The sequence below is a fragment of the Balaenoptera physalus genome (assembly GCF_965194825.1).
Source record: "Balaenoptera physalus genome assembly, chromosome: 7".
Taxonomy (NCBI): domain Eukaryota; kingdom Metazoa; phylum Chordata; class Mammalia; order Artiodactyla; family Balaenopteridae; genus Balaenoptera; species Balaenoptera physalus.
Window position 1 is genome coordinate 110,411,356 of NC_138886.1, and position 21,715 is coordinate 110,433,070.

A 21,715-nucleotide genomic window follows, 5' to 3' on the forward strand; every position below is an offset into this window, starting at 1 on the left:
TGTAGATAAGAGGGCTTTAAGTAGGTTTATTTTTTAGCCTTTCTGCATTTTTAAAGTTTCTACAATGAATTTGTACATTTTTATGGTGTTTAAACATATTCAGTGACTTAAAAGTTGAGTTGGATGAATGTCAGCTCCTCCTTCCCTAGTAGAAGCAGGCAATGTCCGCCCAACTCAGAGCATATACACAGCCTCTGTAGTCCCCGCTTCTCCCCAGGTGGTCTTTTATAGTTGGATCTTTGTGTCTTGTAATTATGTTGAATTTCCACATATTCAGTTCGGGTGTCCTACTGAGGGAACATTCCCTTACCTAAAAGTTTGTATAGCAAACCCTGATGTCCAGCAATAAAGATCCTCATAAAAACATAAAAAGAGGGACTTCCCTGGCAGTCCAGTGGTTAAGACTCTGCGCTTCCACTGCAGGGGGCGCGGGTTCGATCCCTGGTTGGGGAACTAAGATCCCGCGTGCCACGGGGCACGGCCAAAACAAACAAACAAAAAACCATAAAAAGAAAAACCCTTAATTGAGGAGATTTTAAAGATATTTTCCATTTATGATCCACTAGCTCTTTTACCCTTCATAATGTTGCGTTGCATCTGGGCCATCATTTTCACCGTCAGATTGCATGATAACAATGGAAAAGCCAAGTTAATTAACCCATGAGATGAACTAAGAGAGTGGCTGTGTTGAACTTAGTCCCTGATGGCCTGTTTACGGTTATTTTTCCCCCTGATGTTTTCTCATTCTAAAGCAGAGCTTGATCTGGGCTAGAGGGTCTGGTAGTGTGCATTCTCTGATTGCTTGGATTTGATAGACGCAATACGACATTGAGAAGCTCAGTCATATTAGTCCCTTTTTTAAAGTCACAGAGATAGGATGCCAGGTGTTGCTCTCGGCCCTCCAGCAACATTGGCTTCTCTTGATTCCTTCCACACACCCTTCGGTGCCCCCCCAGGGCGCTTGCCTTAGCTGTTCCTCCTCCCTGCACGTCTCTCCCCTGAGATCTTCAGAGCCCACCTCCTCATCTTTCAGCCTCAACTCAGACGCCGGTTCCTGAGAGGCCTCTCCCACCAGCTCCGCTCAAATAACCTTCCCTGGTCACTGTCACATCAACGCCTTCCCTCCTAGCCCTAGATCTGGGGATCTGCTACTAGATCTTGGGATCTAGCAGCAGATGAGACAAGGTTCCTGCTCTGATGGTGCTTGTGGGTTACATCGAGGCCAGCGAGGCATATAATAAAGAAAGAAACCCACGAGATCATCTCAGATGGATAAGAGCTAGGAGGGAAGACGTTGATGTGACAGTGACCAGGGAAGGCTCCCTGAGCTGAGCTGGTGGGAGAGGGCTCTCCAGGAGCTGGGGTTTGAGTTGAGACTGAAAGATGAGGAGGTGGCCTCTGAAGATCTCAGGGAAGAGACGTGCAGGGAGCAGGAACAGCTAAGGAATCAAGAGAAGCCAGTGTTGCTGGACCGTGGAGACTGGGAATGGGAGGACGGAGCCTGGCAGGCAGGCGCGTGATGGGGGCCTTCTAGGTCATAGCAAGGAGTTCGGATTTCATTCCAGGGGTCACGGGAAGCCACTGAAGGGTTTCAGTTAGAGAAGTAGTGGAATCTGGCTTACATTTTACATAATCATCTCATCTCTTGGATGGAAAGTGGATTATCAGGGGTTAAGAGTGAAGCCTGCGTGACCACTTAATAGGCTGTTATAGTTCAAATGTGAGATACGGTGGCCCTGTCTCTGAGGAGATGCAGAGAGTGGACTGATTTAGCGGGAAGAGATAATAGGACTTGCTGTTAGATTTGGTGGGAGAATGGGAGAAAGGGAAGAACTGTTAATAACTTCTAGGTTTGGGGTGCTGTTTGCCAAGACGTGGACTATTTAAAGATGAACAGGAAAATCAAGTGAGTTCTGTTCTGGGTATGTTAATTTTGATATACTTTGTGGACTAAATTGCAGATAAAGTTCTTTTCTAAAGTTCTGCAAAATGGATGAATCGAGGATTAGCAGAAACCCTCTGATTGAGTAATTTTCTGAGAAGTTCATATTCCATGAGTACCATATAAGATATAGGTGAACGGAGGAGACTAATGTAAATATGTATATGCGTGTACGTATGTATTTGAGTGTGTGTATAAAATTCTAAGTTCAAACCATCCCTACTCTTGACAGTTGGTGGTAAGATTGCCACCCAGTGTAAATGCACTTGGGCTACAATTTGGGGACTTCTGTGTTGCTGAGAAATGGGCCAAAGACCTTCTGATTTCTACTTAGGAGAATGAACCAACTTTTCAGTTGATAGCTTACTTTAATCAAACAAGCACGAATAAGCAAAGACCAAGACAGCCCGTGTCCTGGGAGGACCCTGTCCTGGAGGCAGGTCGGCACCAGCGTGGCCAGTTCAGTGGATAGAAGGATACTAACTGGTCTTGCAGACTGGGTTGGGCTCAGAACGTTTCTAGGTTGAGGAGCTTCTCTACCCCTTGTCTGAAACTTGAACGCAAATGATCAGGGCTTGTTGCGGTGAGACAGAATGATTCAAATGGCAGAGAGTGATTAGACACAAAGATTAGAAGAGGAGAGAGAGGGAGGAGGGGGAGGCGTGGAGGTGGCGAGACTGGGCTGTCAGGGAAGGTAGCTGGGTGGGGAGTCCCCTGCTTGCTGGACATTCTGCTAATGAGCTGAGGGTGGTAGGTTTGCATGCAGGGCTTCTCTGCTACTTGAGGCAAAGCTGCTTCCGACCATTCCCCGCTCTGTGCTGGCAATGCCCGCACGCCACTAGGATGGAGGACATCACCAAGACTGGCCTCCAGACAGCTTCAGGGGGCCAGTGGGAGAGCTCTGTTGTAGGGCTTTACGTACAAATCACTACCTTCCTTTTGTCCAGGTGGGGATAACTTCCCAGCTACTGGGCCCCTTCCTGAACCACCTAAGGGCACGTGTGACTCCTCTGTGCACGGTATAAAGAGGTGACCAGTGAGGCGTGGGCCTCCAGCGTTGTGTAGGCAACAGATCTGTTGGAAAACTTCTTTTAAAGATGGAAAATCTGACCGCCTTCTCTTTTTTTTTTTTTTTTGCCCCACCTTCTCTTTTTTCTCTTAAGATTTTATGGCCAAAGTGAAGATGGAGATGAATTTAGTAATTCAATCCGCCAGTTATTTCTCGCTTTCAATATGCTGATGGACAGGCCTCTGGAGGAAGCTGTCAAGATCAAGGTCAGCTTGAGTAACTCTTTTTTTTTTTTTTTTTAACATCTTTATTGGAGTATAATTGCTTTACAATGGTGTGTTAGTTTCTGCTTTATAACAAAGTGAATCAGTTATACATATACATATATCCCCATATCTCTTCCCTCTTGCATCTCCCTCCCTCCCACCCTCCCTACCCCACCCCTCTAGGTGGTCACAAAGCACTGAGCTGATCTCCCTGTGCTATGCGGTTGCTTCCCACTAGCTATCTAGTTTACGTTTGGTAGTGTATATATGTCCATGCCACTCTCTCACTTTGTCACAGCTTACCCTTCCCCCTCCCCATATCCTCAAGTCCATTCTCTAGTAGGTCTGTGTCTTTATTCCCGTCTTGCCACTAGGTTCTTCATGACTTTTTTTTTTTTTCCTTAGATTCCATATATATGTGTTAGCATACTGTATTTGTTTTTCTCTTTCTGACTTACGTCACTCTGTATGACAGACTCTAACTCCATCCACCTCACTACAAATAACTCCATTTCGTTTCTTTTTATGGCTGAGTAATATTCCATTGTATATATGTGCCACATCTTCTTTATCCATTCATCCGATGATGGACACTTAGGTTGCTTCCATGTCCTGGCTATTGTAAACAGAGCTGCAGTGAACATTGTGGTACATGACTCTTTTTGAATTACATTTTTCTCAGGGTACATGCCCAGTAGTGGGGTTGCTGGGTCATATGGTAGTTCTATTTTTAGTTTTTTAAGGAACCTCCATACTGTTCTCCATAGTGGCTGTATCAATTTACATTCCCACCAACAGTGCAAGAGTGTTCCCTTTTCTCCACACCCTCTCCAGCATTTATTGTTTCTAGATTTTTTTGATGATGTTTGCAGATGACATGATACTATACATAGAGAATCCTAAAGATGCTACCAGAAAACTACTAGAGCTAATCAATGAATTTGGTAAAGTAGCAGGATACAAAATTAATGCACAGAAATCTCTGGCATTCCTATACACTAATGATGAAAAATCTGAAAGTGAAATTAAGAAAACACTCCCATTTACCATTGCAACAAAAAGAATAAAATATTGAGTAACTCTTAATGCTGTCGGTGAGGATGTTCTGGGGCAACATAGAACTGGCCATGGTGGGAGATAAAAAAAATTAATCCTAGTTAGTTCGTGGAAAACTTGTTAATTTTAGAATGACTCATAGAAAGTAAAGGGAAATCCCTTTGTTTTAACTTTTATGTACATTTGTATTTTTAAATGTTGGTTTGCCAAAGACAAGCTAGCTATTTATTTATTTATTTATTTATTTTTATTCAAGTAGATTTGATTTACAATACTGTGTTAGTTTCTGGTGTACAACAAAGTGATTCAAATATATGTGTGTGTGTATATATATATATTAAATTCTTTTCATTATAAGTTATTACAAGATATCGAATATAGTTCCCTGTGCTATACAGTAAATCCTTGTTGTTTATCTATTTTATGTACCGTGGTATGTATCTGTTAATCTCATACTCCTAATTTATCCCTCCCTTCTCTTCCCCTTTGGTAACCATAAGGTTGTTTTCTATGTCTGTGAGTTTGTTTCTTTTTTATAAATACATTTATTTGTATTATTTTTTAGATTCCACATATAAGTGATATCATATGGTATTTGTCTTTCTCTTCCTGACTTGGCTTAGTATGATAATCCTTGGGTCTATCCACGTTGCTGCAAATGGCATTATTTCATTGTTTTTTACTGCTCTGGAGTGTTCTATTGTGTATATATACCACATCTTCTTTATCCATTCACCTGTCGATGGGCATTTAGGTTGCTTCCATGTCCTGCCTATTGTAAATAGCGCTGCAGTGAACATTGGGGTGTCTGTATCTTTTAAATTAGAGTTTTCATCTTTTCTGGATATATGCCCAGGAGTAGGATTGCTGGATCATATGGTAACTCTTATTTTTAGTTTTTTAAGGGACCTCCATACTGTTTTCCATAAAAATTGGGTCCACCAATTTACATTCCCACCAACAGTGTAAGAGGGTTCGCTTTTCTCCACGTCCTCTCCAGCATTTATTATTTGTAAACTCTTTGATCATGGCCATTCTGACCTGTGTGAGGTCATACCTCATTGTAGATCTGATTTGCTTTTCTCTAATAATTAGCAATGTTGAGCATCTTTTCATGTGCCTGTTTTAAAGACCTAAGTGTAATCTATGACACCGTAAAACTCCTAGAAGAGAACATAGGCCAAACATTCTCTGACATAAATCATAGCAATATTTTCTTAGATCAGTCTCCCAAGGCAAAAGAAATAAAAGCAAAAATAAACAAATGGGACCTAATCAAACTTAAAAGCTTTTGCACAGCAAAGGAAACCATAAAGAAAATGAAAAGATAACCGACAGACTAGGAGAAAATATTTGCAAACAGTGCGACCAAGAAGGGATTAATTTCCAAAGTATACAGACAGCGCATACAACTCAATATCAGAGAAACAAACACCCCAGTCCAAAAATGAGCAGAAGACCTAAATGGACGTTTCACCAAAGATGACAAGCTACCCTTTTAGACGTCCCTTGAATGGCATTTCTGGACCCTGTGAATTCAGCCAGTTGATCCTGATGATGATTCAAGCAACAGGCTTTATTCTTAGGGCTCCCCTTCTTCCCAGAAGCCCATCGTCCCCATCATCTTCATCATTATCAATTTTTTAAGGTAAAATACGTAATCCCTAAAGACTCAAGTTCGAGCTTTATGTTTCGCTCTCTATGGCAACTTCGTGAGGGAGACGTCAAGATTTTAACTCCTTCCTTGGATAGAAAACTGAATTCTAAATGGAGAGTGGCTCTTGGGTGGTGAGGGCAGAAAGCTGCGCCTCTGGACTTTTCAGGAAAAAGATCTTGGGAGATCGTGTAGTACAACATCAGCTTTCTTCTTCATCGCGAGAGTGTCTGTGTCCAGTTCCCTGTTCAGGATCCCAGCATCAGTCGTTTCTTCCTGGGATCAAGCAGGAAATTCTGTATTTGTCCTGCTTGGCAACTGAACATGCCTTCGGTGTGTTTCTTGCAGGGGGCAGCCTTGAAGTACCTTCCTAGCATCATTAATGACGTCAAACTTGTGTTCGATCCAGTTGAGCTCAGGTAAGTAGCCCAAAACTTTTGTTTCTTAACAGAGAAGTAGCTCCCCTGCTTGGCTTGAGCTTAGGCGGCTACACGTGCTGTGATTCTTCTAACACGTATTGACCGAACACCTTTTTGTGCTCAGTTCTGTGGAAGCCATAAAAGAAGACACAAAGCCGGCCCCTCAGAGAGGTTTGCACTTTCTCCAGGGAAACAAGACACACAGACATAAAATTAACTACAGAAAAAAGTACATAATACTATGCTTCCAGCCCTATACCTAAGTACCGCCCGAAATGCCGAGTCAGATGGTGATTGACACTGGGGTGGAGGTAGCCCGAAAAGACTTTTGCAGAAATTGAGGGTGAAGGCAGGTCTGCAAAGCAGTGATAGACCTGACTAATTTGCCAGTTTAGGCTGACTTAGCTCCCAGGCTGAGCCCTGGAGTGAGCACGGAATACAGCCTCTCCTTGGCTTCCTAGAGACAGACTCTCAGGTCACTGGGGAGAAAATTCCAGGTAAACCTGTCCACGCCCAAATAATTTCCCAGTAGAGGGAAAGAGCGTAATGCTCCCTTCAACTCGGCAGGATGAAAACAGTGACCACTGGGGTTTCTCTTCCAGCGTGCTCTTCTGCAAGTTCATTCAGAGCATCCCTGACAACCAGTTAGTTCGCCAGAAACTGAACTGCATGACCAAGATAGTAGAGAGCAATCTTTTCCGGCAGTCGGGTGAGTCTCCACCAAAGCTGCTGCTTACGGAAATCCCAGTCTTTTGTCTTCTTCAGCCAACACTGCCTTTTTTTTTTTTTTTAATGTCAATAATGTCCTTGCCAATCGTTCGCTGGTGCTTGAGGACCTCCTGGGAAACCGGTTTTAAGGAGAAGGTGAAATCAGTTCAGCATTCCCATAGTTCCTGAAAGAGCAAAATCATGTGTTCTTTAAGTCGTGTTTCATTAATTAGCAAACGTTGTCCTCACAATAGGAACCCCATAAAGTAACAGGCAAGCAGTAAAGACGGTCCTTTTAAACAAATGCATCTCCTTTGACTTAGAGTATAACATCCGTAACCGGGGGGCTGGGGCAGGCAGTGATGCCATGGGGCGGTGATGTCATGGGGCGGTGATGGACTGCGTGCCACTTATACTGGCTCGGCAGAGCTGGTTATGCACATCTCTTCTCGACTCCATGCCCAGTCATGTCATCTTAGTGGCTGAAGAGCGACCATGGCAGAAGGACTTGCACCATGGAAATTGGCAATCACTGTAAATCAGAGAGGTTCTGGGGGGAGCTGCAGGGCAGCCAGATTACCGTCATACTGCTAGGAGCGGAGAGGAGAACACACTTACACTGATAAAAGACTCTTCATTGTGTAGCTCGAGTGAAGCATGTAGCCACCAGGTGGAAATCACTGTGTTCCTGTCCCAAAGTTGACATGGGAAAGAGGTCCAATACCTCGTCCTTTCCCAGTAAACCCAAGACTCGCTAGGGTGGGGCAGCTGTGGGAGCTTCTTTTGAAGCCACCACCACCAGGTCAGGGAGTCCCAGAGGGTGACTCATGCAGTGTGTATTGGCTGGAGGGTCTGAGAACTAGCAGGACACCGCAGAAATAGGAAAAGTTGAGTGGGTTGTTGGTGGGAGAACCCTTCTAGCCTTGCCCCTGGCTAGTTACGTAACTTTGGACGAACGAGGGACCTTCTCTAAGTCTCAGCTTCTGTTTCTGTGGAAGGATGGACTTGAACTAGATCATATCAGCACGTCTTTTGGCTCTGACCTTTTCTGAGCCTCAGAATTTGTGCTTAGACATTTCAGCTGTTCCGAGGACCCAGTCAGGGGGAGTGCAGAAAGCTAGTGAGTGCTCTTAAGTGGAAAACTTAATACTAGTCAACCTCTTACTGTGCTGTGATTCCCTCTGCCTCTAAGGATGCATAAACCATAAATGAGGCAATAAAGATGCGTTGTTTGAGCAGAAGAGCAAGGATGCCCTGGAAGGTTCCAGCAGAGGAAGTATTGTCACCATTCACAGTCGTTTCTGTTAGTGCCCAGAATGTCTGGACTCATCAGAATGATATTTTATCATTGTGAAGATCTCAGAAGGAAGACACAGTAGGAAGATAATACCTTACTTTATGAAGTCCACGTGCCTGCGAAAGCATGAACAGAATGTCTGTGAAACACTGAGATGTGCTGGTGAAGCTCAGTATTTATAGGAATTTTCGAGTGCATTTTCTCCATTAGGTGGAACATTTCAAAAAAATTAAAAGCATATAACTTGCTTAGTTTATTAGTTTCATGTGACTTAACTTGCAAGTATCAAGTTGGCTTTGTTTTTTTTTTTTTGGCTGCACTGTGCAGCTTGCGGGATCTTAATTCCCTGACCAGGGATCGAACCCGTGCCCACTGCAGCGGAAGTGCGGAGTCCTAACCACTGGACCGCCAGGGAATTCCCAAGTTGGCCTTTTTTGTAAAAAAAAAAAAAAAAAAGCTAAAGAAATTGTTAAATACTTTAAACATTTGGCTACATGGACCCACAATAGGTGGGATTTTCTTTGTTTTTAAGGTCAAGGTACAGGGCTGAAGTTCCGTGCCTAAAACCACGTGCGCCTCGGTGGTCTGGAGGAGCCCCTGCAGGGCTGAGTCCAGAGCTGGGAGCTGGGGGAACAGGCAGAGAGGGAGCTGCAGGAAGGAGCCAGGCAGTTCGGGGATGTGCTCCTTCCTGCAGCTGGTGAGTGGTCTGCATTTCCCCCCTCAGAGTGCAGAGACGTGCTGTTGCCTCTGCTGATAGACCAGCTCAGCGGCCAGTTGGACGACAACTCCAGCAAGCCTGACCATGAGGCCAGCTCGCAGCTTCTGAGCTACCTCCTGGAAGTTCTGGACAGGAAGGATGTGGTGAGTCAAAGAGTCGCTGATGCAGAGCGTAGCGTACACTGGTCCACGGCCCGGGACAGGAGCAACTGCACAGCTCTCCTAGTCTCAGGCAGTTGAGATCCTGGGCGCTGGGGCAGGCTGCACCCATTTTAGAGCTGTTTAGAGAGGCTTCTCCCGGCTAGAATCTGTCATGCAAATCTAGGTCCAGGGAGATCCACCTACTGCTGGGGCTTTTACTGGCTGATTTTCCTGATTGGCCCAGTTCGCCCATCACTGAGATCCTGCTGAGGACTTTTCAGATCCAGAGCCCTGTTTAGACTTGTTAGGTAGAAACCCCTACCCTCTTATACCTCTGGTACCTGACAGCACTATTGTAGATACACCGGAGCTTCTGAGAAGTTCTCATTTTATGTTCTCTCTGAAACTGATCCTTCCTTCTGGAGCCTAGTAGAAATGATGTGTGTTTTTTTTTTTAATCTCACCTCATCTCCTCCCCCTCAAAAAACCTGGGGCCACACTGCCTGGATTTTCCATGTTCTAGAGATAGACCTGTCATAGCCTCCACTCAAGAAGCTGGAGAACTTTGCAGAATGTTTTCAGTCAAAGACAAACCATAGTCGCTACCCCCCCATGATGGCTACACGGCACCCATGTTCCTACAGAGAGGCAGGTGTTATGAATCACTTTCATTTAAAGAAATAGGAAGCAAGCAGAGAAATAATAAAAAGCAAGCCAGGAAAGAAGGGAGGGTGGGAGAGAGGGGACGCTACCAATACTTGGTGTTTTAATAAAATTACATAAATAGCAGTGATCTAGTTGTTTGAAGCATTAAGCAGGAGATTCGAGTATCTGTCAAGAAGCAATAACGGGTAAAGGCTTTGAAAAGGCAACTTGAATATTGATAAGTTGGAGCTGAAGGAGTATAGCATCAAACCACAAGAAAAGAAAGAAAGAAAAAGAAAGACTGAACATTCATGAGGCCCTGTTGGGTGCACCAGCCCAGCTAATTCCTGTACGGGATCTTTTCTTTTTTTTCTCGCAGCTATGAAAATTGAAGCTCCACAAAGTTAAATAATTGCTCATAGTCACACATGACAGAGTCAGAATAGTAAATCCCCGTCTTAGTCTGCTCGAGCTGCCGAAACAAAATACTGCAGCCTGGGTGGATTAAACAACAGAAATTTATTTCTCATAGTTCTTGGGGCTTGGAAGTTCAAGGTCACGGTGCCTGCATGGTTGGGTCCTGGTGAGGCCCTCTTCCTGTCCTGCAGGTGGCCACCTTCTCGTTGTGTCCTCACACGGCCTTTGCTTGGTAGGGCAAGCTCTCAGGTGTCTCTTCTTATAAGGATACTAACCTATCAGTCCCAGGCCCTGCCTTCATGACCTGATTATCTATCTCCAAAAGCCCCATCTCCAAATACCATCACGTTAGGGGTTAGAGCTTCAACACAGGAATTTTGAATGCAAATGATCAGTCCATAACAATCTCCTTGACTTGAATTTCTTGTTTTTTTACATCCTAGAGAGGAGGTAGCAAGAACTCCATGTTGTTCCCTTTTTCTTCCCACTCGTGCGCCAAATTGTCCCGGGTAACCTGATCTACTCAGCATCAGGACCAAGTACCTTGTACTACTGGGAATCCCCATAAACTGTTGAGTTGCTGGCTACAGGGAGCTCTCAGCGAGCCCAGGTGGCCTGGGTCATTAGAGAGGCTTTCTTCCCCTGCATCTCCACGTTCATCTTTTAAATGTTAGAACCAGTCATGTTCAGCAGATTCCTTAATAACATTACGTATCGTTCCGTGGCAATGTTTCCCCCTTTTGGACAAGAGATTGCTTTGGACTGAAGAACCAGAATGAGAGTTAAAGAGAACTCTCAGCAGTCCAGGTTTCTTTAAGAAAAGTGAAGCTGAGTCAGAAGAAGTGGTGTCCATCCCTTTGTTTCCCCCCTCAGGGCCCCACGGCGCTGCACGTACAGCTGATAATGGAACGGCTGCTGAGAAGGATCAACCGGACCGTGATTGGGATGAGCCGACAGTCTCCGCACATCGTGAGTGTCGCCCAGGGGACCACACAGCCACCGCGGCCTCTAAGTGTCCCACCCCACCTGCCCAGTGGGGGGCTTCGGGGAGCAGTGCCTTGAGACCAAATTCACGTAGGCCCCTCCCATCCCAGTTTCCAGTCTGCGCTGCGGGCTGGGTGGCATAGCTCCCTCGGGAAATGAATGGGGTCTAGAACCTTACAGCCCCCCTGGATGAGTGACTCTTCGTTATAACTGTGAGTAAATCTGATGCTGATTTTCTCTTGAGGGGAAATGATCCACCGTGGAGGTAGGGGAGGCGAACGGGGGGAAATTTTAAAGGATCTCGCCAATACACATCATGCGGATCCATTCTTAAGGAGTCTTGCTCATATGGAAGGTGAAACAAAAGCCTCTTATAATATATTAAAGCAGAGACCCACTGAGATATGCAGGCGCCCTAGGTGGACTGAGAACTTGGGACCCATTCGACCTAATGCTCTTTAAATATTTGCTTAATATTTTATTTCAGGAAAATATGAGCCTTTGTGAGCAGAAAACTAGGGGTTTAGCTGACTGCATTTAGCTTTTCCTCTATTGTCTCAAGCAGTTTAGTTGTAATTCTCAATGTACGCATGCTCTGTGTGGATGGATCTGCCTTCGTTAGAATGATAACAGTAATAGTATCAGTATGTCCAGCCAGCATGATGATAATGGTAGTAGTCACTGTTAGCTCATTTTTGTGTGTGTGCTAGAAAGTATCTTAAGCACTTTATATTTCATTGAAAGTTCACACCAAGCTCCATTTTGCAAATGAGGAAACGTGCAAACACCTGAGCAAGGTTACACAACCACCAGGTGATTGAGGTGGGCTTTGGCCCTGGGCAACCAGCCTGGAGGCAGTGCCTTGCATGCTGTCAGCCATGCCCACCCCTAGCAGCTCACCAAGTTATGTTCCCAACTATGCACTATAGTCACCATGAGAGGAATTCTGATAAATTCAGTTTTCCCCTTCGCATCATATTCCCCGGGATATTTAGTGTGCTTATAAATCGGTGCCCTGTGGTACCATCCAGCCCTTGTGGTTCAAGGAAAAACCATTTAAAGAACTTGGGATTAGCATGCTGTTAGAAATGCCAGTGTTGCCCTGGCCTCTTATTCTCCCCCTGTTATGTCTATTAAATGTCAGATAAAAAGTGTGATTGAGACCAGAGGTAACTGTTGAAAGGCTGAGTTGTATCATCATTAAAATGAAGCATCTTTTACTAAAGGTGCATCTTTTGTGATGCTAAAATCTCTGATTAGATTTTAATCAGAGGACATAGAAAAAGAACTATCCCAAATTGCTATGGTAAGTAAAAACCATTTATTCAACAAATATGTATTAAGAAACTACTGTAAGCCAGGCACTGTTCTAGATGCTGGGGATATATCAGGAAACAAAACAGACTAAAATCACTACCTTAGAGAAGCTTACATTCTAGCAAGAACGATAACAAAAAAATAAATGGCAGAGTATTAGAAGACTATAAGTGCTATGGAGAAAAAAATGAGTGGGATAAGGGGAGTTAGGGTAGAAGAGTTACAATTTATGTAAGCTGATTAAGAATGGCTTTCCTGGGTCTTCCCTGGCAGTCCAGTGGTTAGGACTCCACACTTTAACTGCCAGGGACCCAGGTTCGATCCCTGGTCAGGGAACTAGAATCCCACAAGCCGCGTGGTGCAGCCAGAATAAAAAAACAGGCTTTCCTGAAAGGGTAAAATTTGGGCAAACACTTGGCAAAGGTCTGGAGAAACAAATAGTGTTAGATGCTGATGGTAATGCAAACTATATGCTGGTTTGGCAATATATATCAAAGCCTTAGTACAATAAATTTACGTCACTTTATAATTAGAAAAATAAACATTTTTAAACAAAAGAGACCTAAGACAGACATTCATTCAGAGAGAGGTGTACATGGATAGTATTTCACTGTTTTTGTGTTTAGGAAGTTATTCCCTCCATCCCAGGAACAGCTGTATTTTCATCTCCTCTGTGCCAAGTTCACTTAAATTTGTGTTGTTTTCATAACTATATGAATACAAGAGGATACTACCTTAGATACTTGCCCTCTGGCTAGAAAATTAAGTCTGTGGCTCAAATATGGTTGGACTAGGGGAAAGCAAGTTGAATATGTAATTCCTGGCCTCAAGAATGGAAATGATGGTAATCATCTAATTATCCGATCCCTTTCTTCAAACCAGGTCCACAGTCACACAGCATAACATGCTAGGGATCACCGGCCAAAGCATTCTAGAGCTGGTGGAATGACATTGAAGTGGTCCAGCAGGGAGCTCTCCTAGCCTCTCTTCTGCTCTTCCACTCAGTTTTACGACCTCTCTTTTTCCTCTTTGCTTTCCTCCAAGCTCTAATTTATTTAAATGATCTAAATACTTTGGACGTTTCTCCCTGGACCGTCTCTGTTTCACCTCTGTTTCAACAAGCAACTCAGGGGTCTACAAGTTGTTACAGCTTAACTAGTCATCTAGCTGAGATCTTACAGTCAGTAGTTCCCCTGACCTCCAGGATTTCAGAGGTCATGGCTATTCATAGGATGAGTGAAGCCCTCCACACTGCTTCACTCAAACCTGGAAGGAGCTTATTTTTAGCAGAAACTGCAAAGCACATGCCTTTGGACCTTTAGGATGCAGTATGTTTCCAGCGTGCTGGGGTCCCTGCATAGTTAATTGGGTGGGGAAAACCAAAGTACATGCACCCAAATCTTGCTTTGTCCGTTGGCGGTCTCAGGAGCTGGGATTTGTGTTTTCGGTCTCCTTCCAGGGGAGTTTCGTCGCTTGCATGATTGCCATCCTGCGGCAGATGGACGAGAGCCACTATAGCCACTACATCAGCACTTTCAAGACGAGACAAGACATTATTGTAAGTTGTCTTCATTGGATCCTGGTAGCTTTAAGACTTCTCATATTTTGGCAGAACTGAGCCTCATGAGTCTAGGGTTCTCTTCCCACACACCACCAAATGCTGTGTCGCTTTCCACAGTGATTACAGGAGGGAGAGTTTTTCTCTGCCACAGGATTTGAAGAAGAGTACAGTACATATACCAGGAGGTCCTCACGCAGCCACCTAAGTCTCTTGGATTTAGAGAGAGCCCATATTTAGAAACATTTGGGTGACCTCTTTTGCTCTCAGAAGAGGACAGTGTCTCATTTTCAGGGACAATAGTCACCCATGCCCTGGCAAGGATTTTGGAGGCAGAGATGTTCATGGTCTTTTAAGATGTGGTTGATGTCATCCTTTTCAGTATTCCCTGGAGAGGGAAACAGAAAGACGTAATACCTGCCCCAGGTAACAGTTGTAAGTTATCGTCAGTTGAAAATATTCCATTCTCGGACTTCCCTGGTGGCACAGTGGTTAGGAATCCGCCTGCCAATGCAGGGGACACGGGTTCAAGCCCTGGTCCGGGAAGATCCCACATGCCACGGAGCAACTAAGCCCGTGCGCCACAACTACTGAGCCTGCGAGCCACAACTACTGAGCCCATGTGCCACAACTACTGAAGCCCGCGTGCCTAGAGCCCATGCTCCACAACAAAGAAAAGCCACCACAAGAGAAGCCCGGGCACCACAACAAAGAGTAGCCCCTGCTTGCTACAACTGGAGAAAACCCACGCACAGCAACAAAGACCCAACACAGCAAAAAAATTAAATTAATTAATTAAAAAAAATAATAAAGCATTGATAATGAAAATTGAGCTTAAAAAAATATTCCATTCTCTTCTGTTTTAAACAAAAAAATTGTTCTCATAGTTACTATTAAGCATACAGCCGAAGGTGGCCCAAGAGGCTAAGTTAGGTCTCTGGCTGCTTCCCCAGGATCCTTGCCTTCAGGGAATTGTTAGTGGCTGTTAAACATCCCTGAAGGTGAGAATTCCCTGGCCGTCCAGTGGTTAGGACTTTGTGCTTTCACTGCCGTAGCCTGGGTTTAATCCCTTGTCGGGGACCTAAGATACAACAAGCTGCATGGCCAAAAAAAAAAAAAATCCCTGAAAGTATTGTCTTATCTTGTGAAGTAGTGGGCTGGACAGGGAGCTGGATTAATAGGCGAGGTCTCATTGCACTCGTCTTTGCTCTGGGTAACTTCGCATCATTCGTGCGTATTCCAATTTTCTTTATGCTCTAGATTTTCCACTTTCTGCCTTCATTATACTGATAGCATGTGGCCAGTACACCCAAGGATATCCAGCTCTTTCTCTGCCAGTAACTCTCCGTTCTGTGAGGTCTACATGATGGAAAAACACACAAGGAATTGTACTGTTTATTATTATTGGTTGTAATTGATCCAATGATGAACCTCAGAGCACTGTCTTGGACCACAAGAAAGGACTTAATGGGGCTTAGTCTGGAGTCCTGTGTGGACCTCCACGTAGGCCATGCTCTGGCTGGCAGCGTGGTACAGGAATCTGTAGCGATCCGTAGCTGTGCTTGCAGAGATCTGGGCGAGAGAATTAGGAAGAGGGGAGAGGTGGGGAGAGGTGGAAGCCGAGGGTAGCAGTGTTTCTCTTCCGTAGTGGGTTTAAGAACACAGGCTTTAGAACACCCGGATCTGGGTTTGAATTCTGGCTATTCTGCTTCCCTCTACGAAATTTTGGGCAAGCCGTCTAACCTCACTAAACCTTAATTTCCTCCTCTGTAGGATGGTACCTACCTGGGGGCAGGAGGTAGTTAATGTGAGTATTGATGAGTGGAGATGTGGAAAATGCCTCACTTTGTGCCTGGCATGTGTTACTAGCTATGAGAACCAACTACTTATAATAATGATAATGATATTACATTATAATTACATATATAATATTATGTTATTATTATGTAAGATAAAATTAATATAAAAATAGTTTAGTGACTTTTTTTCAGATTTCCTTCTGAAAGCAGGAAGAATAAAGAAAGTTATACTAAATTCAAACTCTTGACAATTAGGCTCCGTTAAGTAAGCAAAAAGAAGAAGAAAAAAAAAACAAACCAGATTTAACTCCTATTTTCCGGGACAGTGGTGGGCTCTTCCCCTGCATCATCTAATTAAAAGAGGATTATTGTCTCCAAGGGAACAGTAGTCATCAGTGGCAGAACTGCAGGGTACAGCTAAGCCCTTTGACCTCCAGTGGACTGTCCTTTCTCTCGCTCCTGCTGCTTCTGAAGAAATCACTTGAAAGACTTCGGGAAGTGGTAGATGAAGTGAAGCCTGGGGTTATCTGTGAACTGCCTTTATTATGTCATCACTGTTTACATTTCACTGAGAGCACTAGAGTTGAATATAGAGTTGGCGTCAGAAGCAGATAACCGGCATCTACATCCTTGTTTCACAAACCATCAACTCCTGTTGACTTGAGGAAAAAAGTTAATAGGATAGTTAATAAGTAATGGATGCACTTAAAATGGTTGATGAAAAACTGAAAAACTTGTGAACTATGTCTATGATTTCAGAATGGAGGGTAGAAAAGTTTGACTCTCCATTGAACCAGAAGGAAGGAGCACAGACTTGAGAGCTGGAATTGCTCCCATTCCTATGCTGTTTGGCATCTGAAGTGTACTGGTTAACCCACAGGACGGGGGTCTCAGAGGAATATTGTTAGAAATAGAACCCAGGCCCCCTGCCTCCCAAGCCCCGTGTTCTTTCTGTATATGTTGTCATTCATGAGCTAGAACTGCACGGTGTAGTGCCAGAGAAATTGGACTGGATTTTCATTTCAGGAATCTGAGTGGAAAATGTCTAAATTTAACTAACTAATAAATTAAAAAGCTTTCCAAACATTTTAGCTTTGATTTTTAGCCCAATTGTTCTGAGTTGCTTTTTCCTCTTAGCCCTGTTTCGAGTAGAATAGCTGTTTTTTCAATACTGGGCTTTTGTTATTAGTTTTTACAGACATGATGATCCACTGCTATAATCTCTTTTTAAGGACCATTTAGGACCCTCCCCCCAGGCTACGCATGGTAACGTTCCTGGAAGAGGAAGAATCATGACTCTGCTTCTTATTTATAGCATTTTTGTTCTGTTCTAATAATAATAAGGGAGAATTGGACTCAAAGTTATTAGAAGTATCAGTTTTCTCAGACTCAGATACAGAGAACAAACTGGTGGTTGCTAGAGGGGAGGAGGGTAGAGAGATGGATGAAAGAGGTGAAGGGGATTAAGAGATCCTAACTTCCAGCTGTAAAGTAAATAAGTCCCAGGACATAATGTACACATAGGGAATCCAGTCAGCAATGTTGTAACAACTTTGTATGGTGACAGATGGTAACTGGGCTTATTGTGGTCATCATTTCCTAATGTATAAAACCATCGAATCACTATGTTGTACACCTGAAACTAATATAATATTATGTTAATATTAATTAACTAATATAATATGTTAATTGTAACTCAATTTTTAAAAGACACCAAAAAGTTAAAAAAAAAAAAGGTATCAGTTTTCTTACAATTGTTGGTGAATTCATTTGAAGTACAGTAGATCTATTCAGACAACATTGGCAGCCGAGGACTGAAGATACTATGGCTCTGAACTTGGGATCCAGAATTCCAAGGTCTCTTCCCAGCTCTCCAGCTTCTTGGTTTCTGTGGCCTTAAACCAGTCGTTTAATTTTTCAACAGTCTCAGTTTTATCATTTATAAAATACAATTTTTTAATCCTTCTCTTCCTTATCAGATTATATGATGTAAACATCAAATCGTAGGATACCTGTAAGAATGCTCTGTTGCATACACACTGCTATGTTTAAAATAGATGACCAACAAGAAACTACTGTATAGCACAGGGAACTCTGCTCACTATTCCATAATAACCTAAATGGGAAAAGAATTTGAAAGAGAATAGATGCATGTATATGTATAACTGATTCACTTTGCTGTACACCTGAAACTAACACAACATTGTTAATCAACTATACTCCAATATAAAAGAAAATTAAAAAAAAAATACTCTGTTATCCCTATAAACCTTACTCAAAAGATAGACTGTTATGGGACCTGGGCCATCGTGTTCCTTCCTTTACGTCAGTGTGCTGGAGGAAAGGCTTATGAAGTATAACCCAGTTTTCCCCCAACCATTCCTCCTTTGTTTTCTGCAGGACTTCCTCATGGAAACTTTTATCATGTTTAAGGATCTAATTGGAAAGAACGTCTACGCCAAAGACTGGATGGTCATGAATATGACACAGAGCAGGTGAGACCGACCGTCGCAGGGCCGGAGGCATTTGAAAACTTGGGTCTGGAAACTAGGTTTTGACCCTTGTGAAGCATGTTAAATCTCTTTGCTTCAAGCCACCATCTGTATAGTAAGGGTCCTCCCGCTTTCGTGGTCCTGGTTTACATGCTCCTGTTCTTGATTCCATGCAGGCTACTGTGGTCACTCTGACTTGGGCTCTCACCTCTCTTCTTTCTGCTGTAACCTCCTCATTGCTCTCATGTTGACTGTCAGCATCAGCTCTGCATGGTGTCTTTCAGTGTCTCCATATGGCCTTCATCATCCTGACATTCAAGGCCTCTGCATCCCGGCCCACCCTGCTTTTGTAGCCTTGTCTTCCACTGTTTCCCTCTATATACAACTTGCCCTCCAATCAAACTGGCCTCTTTCCTCCTAACCCTAACCGTGACCCTGACCCTGACCCTGACCCTGACCCTGAACATGAACATGTTCTGTGCCTCTGCTCACGCTGCTGCTTCCACCTGCAGTGTCTGCCCCATTGTCTCTGGCCATCAACATGCCTCCCATTCCTTAAGGTCCTTCTCAAATGCCATCTCCAAAGGAAGCCATTCTGATCTGGATGTCATCTTCTCTTCTTTTGATTTCCCCATACCTCTTTGATACCCCCTCCTAGAATTTTCCATATTCTTTGTTGGGTCATGGTTCGAGTTACAGGTTACAAATGATCTCCACCAAGTTGTAGATTTCTTAAGAACAGGAACCATTCTTTCAAGGCAAAACCTAAGCCAGTGCTTTGCAGTTGCTGGTCCTCAACAAAGACTTGTTGAATGAAAGTGAAATGGACTGAATACAGATAGTAAAAGAGATTCAGGATTTTTAAAGAGCTAAATAAAGTAAATCATTATGATAGCATTATTGTTAACTCTCCGTGGTCCTGATACCTGATTAGAAAAACCCTTCCCAACTATGTACAGATTAGAGAAACAATTGCATCCGAAGTCCTAGACTTTAAAACGTAAGCATCACGATGGAGCAAAAGGAGCCCTGGTCTGAGGCTCGGGAGCCCTGGCTTGTCCTCTGAGCTGTACCCTGAACTGGCTAAATTGTGATGCAGCCTTGAGCTGTGCTACTAGTCATTTCAAGAAACTGATCTTCAGTAACCTTCTCTGTAGAATGTGCTATTGTTGGTCTCTAAGGACCTTGATAGATCTAAAGGTCTTAGATTGCCAAGTCCAGGTTTGATTTGCTTTGGCTTTTAACATAGATGGAAAATGTTTCAAAGAGCATGAAGTTGCCTTCTTTATCCAGTGTGTTTTTCCTCCCCTAGGGTTTTCCTCCGTGCCATAAATCAGTTTGCTGAGGTTCTCACAAGATTCTTCATGGATCAGGCAAGCTTTGAACTTCAGGTAAGCATGCGACTCACCTAGGAGTTCCTTGAGTTCTCAGCCAAAGCAAGAGAACCGTTTCATTTTGGAAAACATCGCCTCAGATTTTTTATCATAACACAAATACACACAAACACACCTGCTTGCAGGTAGGCACGCAGGTATTCCTCTACCTACAAACGGTTTTGTGTCCAAAGAGCAGTTTGTATAAACACCTGTTTGAAAGTCCAAAGTGATAACAAAACTGGTGATCACTAGCTCCATCTTCATTCATTCGTTCATCCAACAAATATTAGAGAGTTATATGTACAGGGCACTTATTCTAGTGCCTGGTGAAGGCAGACAAGGTCCTGCTTCCGTTACAGGGTACATTTTGTTGGTGATGTGCTTTTGCTGTGATATGGCCTGTGTTTGTATCTATGGAACTTTGGAAGTAGAGAGTCATAAGCAGAGGAGATTATATATACATATTGCATATACATATACATGTTTATATGTGTATATACATATGTGTTTATATGTGTATGTGTGTATATATATCAAAATGGTTATATACGTGTGTGTATTTATACACACACACACATAAGTACCTATACCAAAATGGAATCAAGCTGTACAGTTCTTTGGTAACCTGTTAATCTACTTTATTTACTTTTTCTGTGATCTTTTCGATGATAATAAATATTTTCACGGTATTTTTAATGGCTGAATACAGTGCATTGTATGGCTGGACCATGGTTTATTTAACCGAATTCTTCTTATGAACATTTAGATTGTTTCCATTTTCTGTTATTATGTTCAATAGCAGTGTGAGGGCCTTCCTTGTTTTAAATATTTTTTTAAATACCCATAAATATGTTACCAGGATAAAGTCCTAAAGTATTTACTAGTCAAAAATTTGGCAGATTGTCAGGGCTTTTTTTTTTTTTTTTTTTTTTTTTTTTGGTCAGGGCTTTTGATAAGTATTGCCAAACTACTTACTATAAATAGGTACACTTCTTGGCAACAATTTTCCTTTATCCCAGGAGTAAAGACAAATATAATAGTTTGGATTATTTTTAAAAGCTTGATATTAATAAAGCATTAAAACTTTCAGGGATGAATAATTGAAACACAGGAGAGAAAAGGAAGTCCTGTGGATTTTATTTTGGATTTTTTTCCCATTAATTTCTGGCGAGTGCATTTGTACCATGTGGCACTGTTTTATTATGACTCATATTAATGTTATTTTCTGTTTCTTTTCACCCACACCATTAATTTTGAACAGCTCTGGAACAATTACTTCCATTTGGCAGTCGCTTTTCTCACCCATGAGTCCCTTCAGCTTGAAACCTTCTCACAAGCCAAGCGCAACAAAATTGTAAAAAAGTAAGTGTCCTCTTAAACTTGCTTATGATTGGGAAGGCGATTCTTCCATTTCTATTTGGAGCAGGAGTTTTGGTATCACAGAAATTACTCTTCAGTGGTTACCCGTGTTGTTAGTGAGATAGGTCTTAAAATAATCATTTAATAGACCTCAGATTTCCCCAGATTCACATCTCTTCTCAGGGGCCCATTCATTTTCAAATCAACCATCACATTCTATTATAGAATCTCTACATAAAGAGGCACTGAAGCCAGCCAGTCCTCCCATCACCAGGAACAGCTGCCATCTGCTGGCAACTTGTCCAAATTGCAGGCATAGTGCCTCTCTGTCTCATGCTTCACAGAGCAGACTCCTTTGGCACCATTGGTCTACCTCCCAGTTTCAGTCACTTCAGCAGAGAAGCCAAGAGTAACACATCACCTAAAAACACCCTCCAGATTCCTGGCTCAGAATTCAAAATGGACCTGTGTGCAAGAGTGATGAGAGATTTAGGGAAGACTTTCATTGCTTTCACCTCAAGTCTGTTTTGAAGTTCATTGAGAGCCTGGGAACTCAAAG

General features: G+C 43.1%; 1 protein-coding gene across 1 annotated transcript in view; it reads left to right on the forward strand.

Annotated features, from left to right (window-relative positions):
• DOCK5 (dedicator of cytokinesis 5) overlaps nt 1–21,715 on the forward strand; it is a 189,820-nt gene that overhangs the window by 120,130 nt on the left and 47,975 nt on the right. The window contains exons 15-23 of the mRNA XM_082471422.1: nt 3,106–3,217; nt 6,276–6,346; nt 6,949–7,055; nt 9,076–9,212; nt 11,145–11,240; nt 14,032–14,130; nt 18,330–18,424; nt 19,734–19,812; nt 21,059–21,159. Coding sequence (XP_082327548.1) covers nt 3,106–3,217; nt 6,276–6,346; nt 6,949–7,055; nt 9,076–9,212; nt 11,145–11,240; nt 14,032–14,130; nt 18,330–18,424; nt 19,734–19,812; nt 21,059–21,159 — 897 coding nt within the window. The remainder of the gene's footprint in view (nt 1–3,105; nt 3,218–6,275; nt 6,347–6,948; nt 7,056–9,075; nt 9,213–11,144; nt 11,241–14,031; nt 14,131–18,329; nt 18,425–19,733; nt 19,813–21,058; nt 21,160–21,715) is intronic.